Source organism: Malus sylvestris, chromosome 15 (genome assembly GCF_916048215.2).
Source record: "Malus sylvestris chromosome 15, drMalSylv7.2, whole genome shotgun sequence".
In the NCBI taxonomy this organism is placed as follows: Eukaryota; Viridiplantae; Streptophyta; class Magnoliopsida; order Rosales; family Rosaceae; genus Malus; species Malus sylvestris.
In genome coordinates, this window is record NC_062274.1 from 1,708,168 (window position 1) to 1,721,275 (window position 13,108).

Consider the following 13,108-nt stretch of genomic DNA (forward strand, 5'->3'; position numbering starts at 1 on the left):
GATAAGTAAAGGGTCCAAACCGGCATGTCATAAAATAATAAATCTTCAAAATAATGAAAATTCGTTAAACGTCTAGAAAAACGGGGGATTGAGCAGTTTTACTATTTTGTCATCCTCAATTAAATTGTCTTTTTTAAGAGTTATGAAAAGGAAAGGGTATTTTTAAGGGAAGAGGATCCTCTCCTGAGTTCAGGATGGGGATCCTCCTGATCAGGTTATTCGGACTGTTTAAATTTAATCCAACGATTCTAAACAGGAGGGTCTTCTAAAAGTTATAATAATTGCGATTGTTGAATTAAATTTGAACGGTCTGGTTGGCCTGGTTAGAAGAATCCCCATCCTGAGCTCAGGAGAGGATACCGATTGCCAAATTGATTAAGGTTGATGCAGTTTGGTTTAGCCACCCTAAATTTAAAAAAAAAAAAAAAAAAAAAAAAAAACCAAACCAGGCTTCAGGTGGGATTCAAGCGGTTTAGTCGGTTTTTTTTTTTTTTTAAATGCCCAGCCCTATGTTCTACATAGAACCCAACATAATTTTTTTCTCTTAATAATTAAGATCCATATAAGCAAATTCATCAATTATACTTTACTTTACAGATTTTACATTTTTCGAATTCTTAAAATATTCATATTGCATGTTTGATTTACACAATTAATTATACGTGGGTTCTTAGGTTTGATTTTCACTAAAGGTAAATTTAAACCTCATTATTACTAACTCATTGTGAGACTTAGCCCACTCTCCACCCCTTTAATATAGATAATATCATTTGTTAAAAAAAAATAACAATCTATCTTTTACCTTTTAGTTAGTCATAATTTTTTCATTTCTCCTCTCAACTCGGAGATCAAGAGTTATGTATTTCAATACAACCATACGTAATAATCGGACCCTTACTCCTATATATACGTGTGTGTATGACAAGGCGATAAATCAACTTAAGCCTTTACCCAGTTCGGTAAAAAGCATTTTGCCTCTAGCTTTCTCATGATAGTTGCAAAAATGGATTCTCTCCCTTATGCAAACTCTATCACTGCTGGCCTGTTCACAGTAATCATCGTGTTCTATTACTTATCTCGAAGATGGAGAGCTGCCAATCACAATGGCAAATTATCACCACCAGAAGTCAAGGGTAGATGGCCTATATTTGGTCACCTTCATTTGTTAGGAGGCTCCACACCTCCTCACATAACTTTGGGAGCCATGGCGGACAAGTACGGACCCATTTTCACTATCCGCCTTGGCGTCCAACCGTCGTTGGTGATAAGCAGCAGTGAGATCGCAAAAGAATGCTACACAACCAATGACTTGAGCATACTCTCTCGCCCAAAGATGGTGGTTGTAGATCACGTTAGCTACAACTATGCCATGTTTGCGTTCGGACCACCTGGACCCTATTGGCGAGAAATTCGCAAGATCGTTACCTTGGAATTGCTCTCAGTCCGGAAGGTTGAGCTGCTCAAGCACATTCGAGTGTCGGAAGTAGCTACTTTCTTAAAAGAATTGCACGAACTTTGGAGTACAAAGAAAAAGGAGGGCTCGAAAGATGGAGTGGTTGTAGAGCTAAAGCAATGGTTTGCGGACATGATGCTGAACGTTATTCTTACAATGGTGGCTGGAAAGCGGTTTTCGGTGGCTGCTGCTGGGGATGAGAAGAAAGAAGCGCGTAGGGTTCAGACTGCATTGAGGGAGTTATTTGATTATCTGGGCATGTTTTTGGTGGGTGATGCGGTTCCTTATCTGCGGTGGTTGGATTGGGGTGGACATGAGAAGGCAATGAAGAAAAGTGCAACGGAAATGCACGCCATTATTGCAGAGTGGGTTGTAGAGCATAAGCAGAGGAGAGCAAAAGGTGATGCAAAAGGAGAACAGGACTTCATAGATGCGTTGCTTTCTGTGCTTAATGGTGCAGAGCTTGGCAGTTTTGATGCTGATACGATCACCCAAGCCACAAGCTTGGTACGTATATATAATTTATTAAATTTGCAGGTAAATAATTAACCATAAAAGGCTGTAGGTAGACACTAAACACATCAAGATTTTATTTTTACTTTTCAATACTTATAAGCTAGTTGCATGGTCTATAAAAAGAAAATGAAAACATTAGGCAATAATTTTTTTTTTTTGAAAACATATGTCCACTTTTATATATGACTCATCCGACATATTTGTCTGCTCATCAATGGATGATGGTAGAGAGATTATCTTGTTAGACTGTATCTGTAGAGCATATGATGTGGCGGTTGATGGCTAGATTCTTTTTTTAAATCTTTAAGAATGAAATTCAACTATTATTGGTACCGTTACATTATTTGATTTACAAGATATGATTTAAAAAAGATAATCTCTTTAACATTTTCGTGAAGAATGTGTAAATGTTAATCAAGCAAATATTCCTTGGGCAGGCTATTATTGCAGGAGGTGCCGATACCACCACGGTGGCAGTGACGTGGGCAATATCGTTATTGCTGAACAACCCTCACGTTATGAAAAAAGCTCTAAACGAACTGGACACCAAAATAGGCAGACAAAGAGTTGTGAGTGATGAAGATATAAGCAACTTGGTCTACATCCAAGCTATTGTAAAGGAGACGTTACGTTTGTACCCAGGAGGACCATTATCAGGGCCGCGTATATTCACCGAAGATTGCACCATTGCTGGCTACCATATTCGAAAGGGCACCCGGTTCATCCCAAACTTCTGGAAGATCCAAACTGACCCGCAAAATTGGCCTGAGCCATTCGAGTTCAAGCCAGAGAGATTTCTTACCACACACAAGGATGTTGATCTGAAGGGTCAGCATTTTCAGTTTCTTCCTTTTTCAAGTGGTAGAAGAGCATGCCCTGGTTTGGCATTTGGTCTTCAACTGGTGCAATTTACATTGGCTAGTTTTCTGCATGCGTTTGAAATCTCAAACCCGTCGAGTGCACCAATTGATATGACAGAGAGTTTTGGAATGACCAACCTTAAAGCAGCTCCACTCAATGTTCTCATTAAACCTCGCTTATCTTCTAAACTCTATGGATAAAAGAAGAAAATATAGAATATTATGTGTGCAATATGAATAAGAGATCTTCGTTGTTATTAGTTATGTATAATTATGTGTCCATCTTTGTAATCGTAAAATCAATAAATCAACTGCCAATGCAAGATACAAAACCTAGCAATAATGAGCGTTTGAGAATTGGCATATTTAGCAATATAAAAGTACCCCAAAAAAGCCTCTATTTACATTTTCAATTGGGCTATCTTTTGGGTCTGTTGCCTCCGGATATTTTGTTTTTCAATTTGTTTGTAAAGAACCCACCCATTTGCCAGTACACAAACAGGACAAATTAAAATAGTCCATCTGCGATTATTATCACAAAGCTAATTTTGATTAGGTTTTTCTTATCATTGATTGAAAAACCGAGAGATTTTCATTACATTAAGAGCTGATTTGGTATTACTGTGTTTTGAAAAAAAAACTGCTTCTACTGTGTTGTGAGAATAAGCGGATGTGAAATAAAGTTGTAGAGTGTTTGGTAAACTTTTTTGTAAAAATGCTTTTGAAAAAAAAAAGCAGTATTATAGTGTTTGGTAAACTTTTATGTAAAACAGATGTGAAAAAAAAGCCGGGTTTTCAAAGCTGGGTTTTGCAGCTTCTTGTTTTTGGTTTTTTTTCACCAAAAACTGTGAAAAAAAAGCTGAAGCTGAATGTTTACCAAACACAAAAAAGCTCCCAACTTTTTTTCATACCAGCTTTTTTTTAATCACCTCAATCCCAAATAGCACCTAACTTGGGTCTAAACTGCTCTGAAGTGCAAAATTTGCATTGCAATGATAAGTTTACTGCTTACATCACTTTGCATATCAGTAATGTGATATCAAAATGTGATATTTCTAGCATTATTTGTAGGGCAGAAAAGAAATCCAAGAAAACCGCATTCGATCCGAAAATTTAAGCCAAACCTGAAAATTCCAAATTATTTGGTTATTGAAACCAAACAATTCTTAAAACTTCGGTATAAAAATTTATATGTACTAAAGCTCAGCAGATTAGCATTGTTCACCATGTGAGAGCGAGCACTGTTCACCAACCGTTAAAGGGGGTGGAAATGCCCACGGTTTTTGCTTTGGTTCCTGTACTGTTTACACTTTGCTACAGGAAAAAGTTAGTTTTGTCCTTCCCGGCCTTGCCTCTGTCATCAGCAAGCGAATCAGGTTCGTCTTTCGCTCTCTCTCTCTCACATTTTTTTTTTCAATTTGGGACGTGCTGTCTTCTCCTTTTCCATCTCCATCTCTGCGCAACTTGCCAAATCTCTCCTGGGAACCTTCCACCGCGTCGTTTTTGTAATTTTGGCTTGATCTTGATGGCTTCAGATCTCTGAAGCCATTATCTGTGATGACACGTGGAAGACTGGGATGAGAAGGAGAGAAGAGAAATGAGTAAAATGAGCAATGGCTCTGGCCAATGAGGGAGAAAGGAAACAAAGGAAAGGAGGGAAAGGAGAAGAAGAGAACCGGCCAAACCGGTTTCTCCACCCGACCTGCCAACTTGACCCGCTCATATATCCTCCATACGAACTCCGTTTTGGGTGATCTTGATGTCCATGGAAAGTCCTTGATGAGCCATACATCTATGTAGTGTTAGATTTCCCAATTTCTTTCCCATTTTTCTACTTCGAAGCCACAAAGCCCACGACTTTTTTGGCGGCTTTAATCTTTTTCCAGTGGCTCCGCGCGAGCTTCACCGTCAATGACCACCACCAAAAGACTCCTCTCAACCTCAGGAGCAAGGCCCAAGCCTTTGATGAGGTGACGAAGTTTGTTTTGGTGACGAATCGACAACTACCCAAATCGAGGGTTTCCGGTGGGTTTGAGTCAATTTGGAGCCTTTTTCAGCCAAATTAGACTTGACTACAGGTATAAAGTTTGCTCTACTCTTTAAGATCTTTATTTATATAAAATTTGAGCATTTTTGGAAATTGTTGAAATTTTCCGGCAAGTCGGGGCGGCTGACCACCACCCATGGCGACGAGTGGCCAGAAGGCCGTTGATGTTATTTTTAGGCTAAATTAGATGCCTTGATTTCAATTTTGATATTGGTATGATGTAGGTTGATCGTTTGAACCTAAATTCACTATGATACCTTACTTGATCAAAATAATGAATCGACGATCCGACCGTTGGATCGTCACCAAACTTTGAGACCTTATCGTATGTAATATTTGAGGACCTTTGGAGTTTACAGATCGGGAATCCATCATACTAATCTTCCCGAATTGGATTTTCAAGTTTATAAAATAAAACGTTGACCGCCACTAGATTTCATGATTGGCGGAGATCCGACCGTTGGATTGGAATGAAATTTTAGTATGTTGTTCTAGAAGCGTAAGGTGAACTACGAATGGCTTGATCCCTTCGTTTAGTATACGTAGGCAATCTAACTAGGATGTTAGATGCAGCCATAAATTAAACAAAATGATTATTTTTTTTAGTGTAGTTAGTTAGAATTATAATTAACCATTATTTTATTGTGGCCTACCTGTGTGTTTGGCTTCCGAATTAGAAATTTCGGGTCCTTACAATGAGGGTACAATTCGGAATGGGGGTATGCATGTATATATTGATTTCATTTCTGTTGTATTGGTTGAAGCTTTATTAACAGTACTAGAGTTGTTAAATTTGTCCACCGTATATATTCAATAAATTATGTCCCAATGTTGTTGTTGATGTTACTCGATAATGGGGTTTCTTTAGGTAGACTATTATCAAGTTCGAATTTTCTAATTTTCTTTCTACAAATTATTTTTTGTTTTAGGAACTGCAGTTGTATAATTTAAGTGATTGAAAATTGGATTTGGTGATTCTCTGTTTTTTTTTCTTCTTTTAATATTTTTATTAATTGCCTTATACAGCTTTTGTGTAGGTTTATGTTGCTGTAATTTTTGCATTGCCTATTGAATAACACATTATAATCTTCCAATAAATGGAGTCTTTGTCACTTAGACATCATATATTGCAATCAAATAAGGTGAATTCTAAAATAATGGAGTCTTAGTCTCTTAATGCAAATAACATTGTTTGTTCAAAATAAGTACGAAAGTGAATTCCAAAATTAAAAAGAAATCCACAATTTCTTACAAAATTATAATAAACGCGTCTCCGTTAATAGGTGTTGACGCTGTATCACAAAAAGTCTTATTGCGGTAAGCAAATCATTTGTTATATTATTTTATTATACTTTATGTTCTTGGTACATAAAAGTTGAGAGAGGGAGAGAGGAGGCACTCTTACCTAGGCTAAGAGCAACTTCACCGTTGCTTATTACCTTGGGGAGAGACCCAACTACTCCACTTCCTTAAAACACTCCACCCCACTCGAGCAATTGGGCTCAAGGTGAGCTCGATGAATAAGTCAGACAATAATCATCTGGCCCAGTGTCATGTCTATATGATGCAAGGCTGACATCATTCACAATTTAATTTAAGGAATTGTTATTGGCACTCCAAATTCTTCATTCTACACTCTAAACTTTTTATATTTAGAAAGAAAAATAAACTTGTAATGAGTGTAGAATGAGATTTTTGTAGTGCCAATAGTGCCAATAACACTTCCCTTTAATTTATTAAAAATCATTATAAAATATTAAAAAACTAATTACAAATATAAACAATTAGAATTTTTTCTATAAATACCTATCCACTTTCTTTCACTTTACACTACATTTCAATATTTTCAAATACATTCACCAGTCTTTTATTATTATCCTAAATTAAAAATAATGTTATCTTTTATTATTTTATAAAACAAAAAATACTAATATTTTAATACGAATTGCCTAGGGTATTCAGTTTAGGGGTGGAGATACACTTGGGCAGTTATTGTTCATTGTAGACAGGTACTATTCATTTAAGGGGATTGAGTTGTATGTTGCCCAAAAGGGGCCTTACTACACTGGAACTACTCTAAGGTATACCACAAGCCCCATTGAGGATTTAGACAATAGTCCTAATTCCTTTTAGTTTTTACATATTGCTCATCAAGAGGGATTGTCGGCATCGAAACTCGAATTTAGACCTTGATATTATTTACTCTTGTTGACTAGTTTATTATACTTTAGTAATAGGCTAAATAACTAAAATGGTCCATGATTTGCATAATCAATGGAAATGATCATTGAGATTGAAAATCAATAGAAATGGTCTTTATGATTGTCCGTCATCCATGATTCTTTTGGGCAATTTTTAAAGCTTCGTAACTCAATCGATTCTTAACCAAATTCGATCCATAATATATCAAAATGAATATAGGAAAGTGTAGAACAAGATTATACCTATTTGGAAGCCCAATGGTTGCCGGAGATAGCCGGAAAATAGCCTAAAAGGTGACTGGTCTGCTGGAAAACTGAAAACTCGCCGCAAACTGTGTAAACTTTAAACGTTCATAACTTCTTCAACACTCAATGAAATCGAGTGATTCAAAAACGAAAATCATACTTCTTGACGAGACGAAAATAATGGTACTTTTCTTGACCGCTAACTCGCCGTGGTTTAGCCGGAAAAAAAAGCTCAAAAGTGCCACTTTCGAGCCGTTTTTATTTATCTTTTTTTACTTCCCAGATCTACACACTCCAAAACGCCATCGTTTCGATGGCCGTTCACAAAACCCCGCCAGCGTCCGAACTCAAAGACCTCAATTCCCATCCTGCCAAGCCGGACCGCGACGACGGTCCGGCGCCCAAGGACGATCGACCGCTCATCAAATCCGACACGAACTCCTAGGTCTCCGCCAAGGAGCTCCAGGAGCTTGAGAAGAAATGCGCGGCGTACGTGCGACGCGATGTGTACGGCACCATGGGACGCGGCGGATTGCCGGTGAAGGAGAAGGTGCTGCTAGGGCTCGCGCTGGTGACTCTGGTTCCGATACGGGTGGTGCAGACGACGACGGTGTTGGTGCTGTACTACTTGATTTGTCGGATTTGCACGCTCTTCAAAGTCCCCAATCACGATGAGCAGGAGCAGGAGGATTACGCGCACATGGGAGGATGGCGGCGGGCGGTGATTGTCCAGTGCGGCCGCGCCTTATCCAGAGTTATGCTCGTCGTCTTCGGCTTCTATTGGATCAGCGAAACCCATCGAATATCATCGGATTCTGACCCCAAACCCGCCGCCCAGGTACTCTCTCTCACCGTTTCTCTCTCTAAAGCATGAAAATTGATTTCGTGAGATTTTGAGTAGTGAATTTTGATGTTAAATTTTTGGTTAGGGAAAAGATGGGGCCGAAGAGAAGGAGCCTGAAAGGGCAGGGGCTCATATATCGAATCACGTTTCGTATTTGGATATCTTGTATCACATGTCTAATTCGTTTCCGAGCTTCGTTGCCAAGGTTTGCCACTCTCTTCACTTGTTCTTACTAATTTTATCGCACCGGATGTGAATTTTGATTGAAAGATGTTCCATTTTTATCTATCTCGACCTATTATCTATGTATTGATTCCCATTTTTTGTTATCCTGGATTTTGTTGGTGAAGAGATCGGTGGCGAAAGTTAGTAGGCCTCATCAGGTTGGTTGCATTTGCTTTCGCTTCCTTTAATTTCATTATGTTTCTGAAAATCTGTAGTTTATCTGTCACCATAGTATTCCGTCAATTCATTTTCGGATTGTTATTTTTGACAGCAAGTGCCTGGGTTGTGTCAATGTTCAGCGGGAGTTTTGTAAACACTCGTACTGTGTACACCGTAACTCGTGTGTTATTGGCGGTATCTAAGTTGAAAACTATGATCGATCACAAGTGGATTATATAACGAGTTTTCGGGTGGCTCCAGAGAGGAAGTAGCAGAACACCGATTATCCAAGAGGGTTCGAGTCAGATTGTTGCTTACGGGAGAGGAGGTAAGAGCTCAGAACTAATGGGAGATTTCTCCATGGCATTGGCTTTTGCACTCTAAAATGGAGGAAAGCTCGGGAGGACGGATACATCTAGCACAAGTTCAATGCTTTAAATGAAGTTTATAAAATTAACGATTAAAGTTTTTATGATGAAAATACATTATTCAAAAAAGGTGAAATATGTTCATTACCCTGTGTGAAGAACGCGAGTATGGAAGGATTCTACTATAAAAAATAAGGGTGGGCATAAAAATCATGGAACCATGAAGCCGAATCGAACCACACCAAAAGAGAACGTAAAATACAGCGTTGACAAAAAAAAAATAATAAATAAGTCAACTTAGGTTATAGAACCGGACTGAATCGTTCATACCAATTTCGATTCTAGTTTTCACCTTAGAAGAACCGGCCAAACCAAAACGAATGGTGATTATAAATAATTAATAGTTGTATACAAGCGTCATTAGATAAGTGGTAAAAAACAAATTGGTTTCACGTACTGCAACTGCACTTAATCATTTCTCAATTAGGTTTTGTGTTCTTTCTTTTGATCGAATCGTCATTCCTTAGTGCCTCGCTCGTTTGATCCTCCTCCTCCAGTCCTTCCTCTCATGATATTGGAATCAATTGTAGCAATGCAAATGGGCATTCAAGGCCAGGTAATTTATTCCCTTCTGTGATTTTTATGTGGCATTTGACTTGGTCTTGCACGTTGTGCTCTCAAAAATTTAATCATGCCATCATGACGTATTTCAACCAGTTACCACTTCTTGGTTCTTGGTTTTCTTACAAAGTCGGACTCATATTCGTTATTTGGGCTGCAAGTAATAAATGCCCAAGCCTCCTCTGGATCTCCCAAAAAAAATATCTATCGTTAAAAGGATAAACTCTAGACTAATAATACCATAACTTGAACTATTCAATTATCGAATCAATTGATACTTTTAGGGTAAATTACATAGTAGCCCTCAGGTTTGAGGTCTATTGCAATCTTATACAACATCTTTAAAACATTTCACTTTCATACCTCAAGTGCTATTTTATTTCAATTTCATACAACCGTTAGATTTTCCATCCATGAATCTGTTAAATGCTGACGCGGCTGTCACATATATGACGCGTGGCTGCCAAATGTTTGCTACGTGACAAATAAAATAATTTTTTAATTTAAAAAAAAAAACATATCTGCTACTTTTTTGTTTCCTCTTTCTTTTTCTTCTCTTTCTTTTTTTTCTTCTTCTTCTCTTTCTCTTTCTCTTTCTTCTTCTTCTGGGTCCAAACCCTTTTTTTTTTTTCTTTTTTTTTTCTTCTTCTTCTTCTTCCTCCTTCTTCTTCTGGGTTCGGTCCCTTTCTTTTCTTTTTTTTTTCCTTCTTCTTCTTCTTCTTCTTCCTCATCCTTCTCCTCTTTCTTCTTCTCTTCTTCTTCTTCCTCCTTTTTCTGGGTTCGGTCCCTTTTTTTTTTTCTTCTTCTTCTTCTTCTTCTTCTTCCTCTTCCTCCTCCTCCTCTTTCTTCTTCTGGGTTCGGACCCCTTTCTTCTTCTTTTTTTCTTCTTCTTCTTCTTCTTTCTCCTCCCTCCTCTTTCTTCTTCTCTTCTCCTCCTCCTCCTCCTCCTCCTCCTCCTCCTCCTCCTCTTTCTTCTTCTTCCTCCTTCTGGGTTCGGACCCCTTTCTTTTTTTTTTTTCTTCTTCTTCTTCTTTCTCCTCCCTCCTCTTTCTTCTTCTCTTCTTCTTCTGGGTTCGGTCCCTTTCTTTTTTTTTTCTTCTTCTTCTTCCAATTTCAGGTTTTTTAAAAAAAAATAAAAAAAATTATTTTATTTGCCATGTGGCAGACATTTGGCAGCCACGTCAGCATTTAACAGATCCATGGATGGAAAATCTAACGGTTGTATGAAATTGAAATAAAATAGTACTTGAGGTATGAAAGTGAAATGTTTTAAAGATGTTGTATAAGATTGCAATAGACCTCAAATCTGAGGGGCTACTATGTAATTTACCCATACTTTTAACAATAAATAAAAAAGGTGTTTCAAAGTTTTGACCTTGACTAAGGACTTACTGATCACTACTTTTTCGTTATTGATACTAGCGTTTGTTTACACATTTTGTGTGTATGAATATTTTTTTTTTTAAATGAGAAGGAGAGAGGTAGAGAGAGAACTTGGGGAGGGGGAGAGTGGGAGGTTTTTGTTTTTGGTTTTATTTTTTATTTTTTAAATTTTAAATATTAGAAATACTTTAACATCACTTGTAGGTGAGGTTTCAATAAAAAACAGTAAAATTTGGACCTATGAAATTACATTATTGCTCATCATTTTTTATTTTTTTTTTATGATAGAAGACTAAATAGTATTTTCATCATCTTTTGATTGACAAAGGAGTTATATTAACTAATAGAAATGCAGTAATGATAACTCGTCCTCCTTCAAAGTAACGTGGTGCGAATTGGTCGACGAGCGGGTTAGGGGTGGCTGTCGAGATGATGGGGTGATTGACTTTTTGTGAGTTTATTTGTATTTCTTTAATTTTATTATTATATAAAGAAAAGGATAAATTGCATTTTGCACCTTTAAATTTTAGTGAGATTGCATCCTCATACAATAACTTTAAAATATTTCAATCTCATATATTTACTTATCATTTATTTCAATTTCAAACGTTCGTTAAAAAATCTATTAAGTTAACAGTTAAGTGATGATGTGGCAAACATAGAGTCCTTGAAAAGAAGACAAAAGGAAAAAAAAAAGAATAAAGCTTTAGTTAACGTTCCATTAAAAGATAGGCTTTTTAGTCAAAATAGTTCTTGAGATTTGCATAACACATCACTTTGGTCCATAAGATTTGAAATCAATAGAAGTGGTCCTTGAGATTATCCACTATCAATCATTTTGGTCATTCTGTGCAAAATTATGTTAAATAAGGATCAAAATGACAAATATACCTTTAATTTAATAAACAATAGTCCAAAATGATTTGACAAAATTAAGAGTATTTTTTCATTATATTCTTATTTAATGGAGATTTTTAAAAGAATGACCAAAATGATTGATGATGGACAAACTCAAGGACAAATTCTATTGATTTCAAATCTTAAGGATCAAAGTAAAGAGTTATTAAATCTCAGTAACCATTTTAGATAAAAAGCCTAAAAGATATCTAATGGCTGAGCATGTGAATCCTCATTTTTTACCTTCACCTGAAGAACCTAAATATTATAGGATTTAATTTAATTCAAGTCCAATTTGAGAGTCAATATTAAGAATAGTCCATTTCTCGTGATCTTTGACATAAGTTCATTCCACGTCATCTATTATATATAAAGAGAGAAGAAAAGGTGAATAGTATTTTAGTGTCACCAAGCTTCAACAAAAGAAAGGGACAAAAATGCCCCATAAACAAAAAACTTCAAAGGCATCCCAAAATAATGCATCAAATAAGGTAGGGACATTTTTGTTATTTTAATAGTATTTTTTTAATAATTAAATTATTTTGTGGTTTTTTTTATAATTATTACCTCACAATAGGCTAGCAATTATTTGATTCAATTTATCTATTTCTAAACACGTTCAAAACATCTTAATAGACGTGTAATGCAAATTATAAAAAAGATATTTCACATGTGGATAATAATGTGATTAAATTAGTTGTCAAATGATTGTTTTTTTTTGTTGTTGTAACAAACGATATTATCTATACTAAAGGAGAGGAAAGTGGGTTTAGCCTCACAATGGGCTAGCAACAATGTGATTCAATCAGTTGTTTATTAAATATTATTTTCTCTATTTTAAACACGTTCAAAACATCTTAAGAGGCTTGTAATGCCGGTTATAAAAAAAATCTTTCGCACTCGGATAATAATGTGATTAAATTAGTTGTTAAATGATTGTTTTTTTATTAACAAACGATATTATCTATACTAAGAGGAAGGGGGTGGGTTTAGCCTCACAATGGGCTAGCAATAATGTGATTCAATCAATTGTTTATTAAATATTATTTTCTCTATTCTTAATGTAAAATCTATAGAGATCGATTTTATTATGTGAATTCAACTGCTTTAATTGGTTTATGAGGGGTTTCTTCTAGCATGATATAAGATTATTCATTTACTTCAAATATTTGACTTTCCTTTTGTCAATTTACACACATATATACATTTAAAACGTATAAGTCGCGCATAGCACATTGTGATTCAAAAAATATCTTCTGCACGTTCGTGAGCACATGCATGAAAGCTA

General features: G+C 36.3%; 1 protein-coding gene, 1 long non-coding RNA gene and 1 pseudogene across 2 annotated transcripts in view; 2 read left to right on the forward strand and 1 right to left on the reverse strand.

The window, feature by feature from the left end:
• LOC126601615 (uncharacterized) overlaps window positions 1-1,696 on the reverse strand; it is a 39,157-nt gene extending 37,461 nt beyond the window's left edge. The window contains exon 1 of the long non-coding RNA XR_007615774.1: window positions 1,586-1,696. This is a non-coding gene — a long non-coding RNA (uncharacterized LOC126601615). The remainder of the gene's footprint in view (window positions 1-1,585) is intronic.
• LOC126601605 (cytochrome P450 82A3-like) lies at window positions 949-3,144 on the forward strand. Its single transcript, XM_050268330.1, has 2 exons — window positions 949-1,960; window positions 2,407-3,144. Exons 1-2 carry the CDS (start codon window positions 989-991, stop codon window positions 3,028-3,030), a joined length of 1,596 nt encoding a protein of 531 aa, XP_050124287.1. The 5' UTR covers window positions 949-988; the 3' UTR covers window positions 3,031-3,144.
• A 4,479-nt stretch (window positions 3,145-7,623) lies between these two features.
• On the forward strand, window positions 7,624-9,066 carry LOC126601611 (lysophospholipid acyltransferase LPEAT1-like; annotated as a pseudogene).
• The last annotated feature ends 4,042 nt before the right edge of the window (window positions 9,067-13,108 follow it).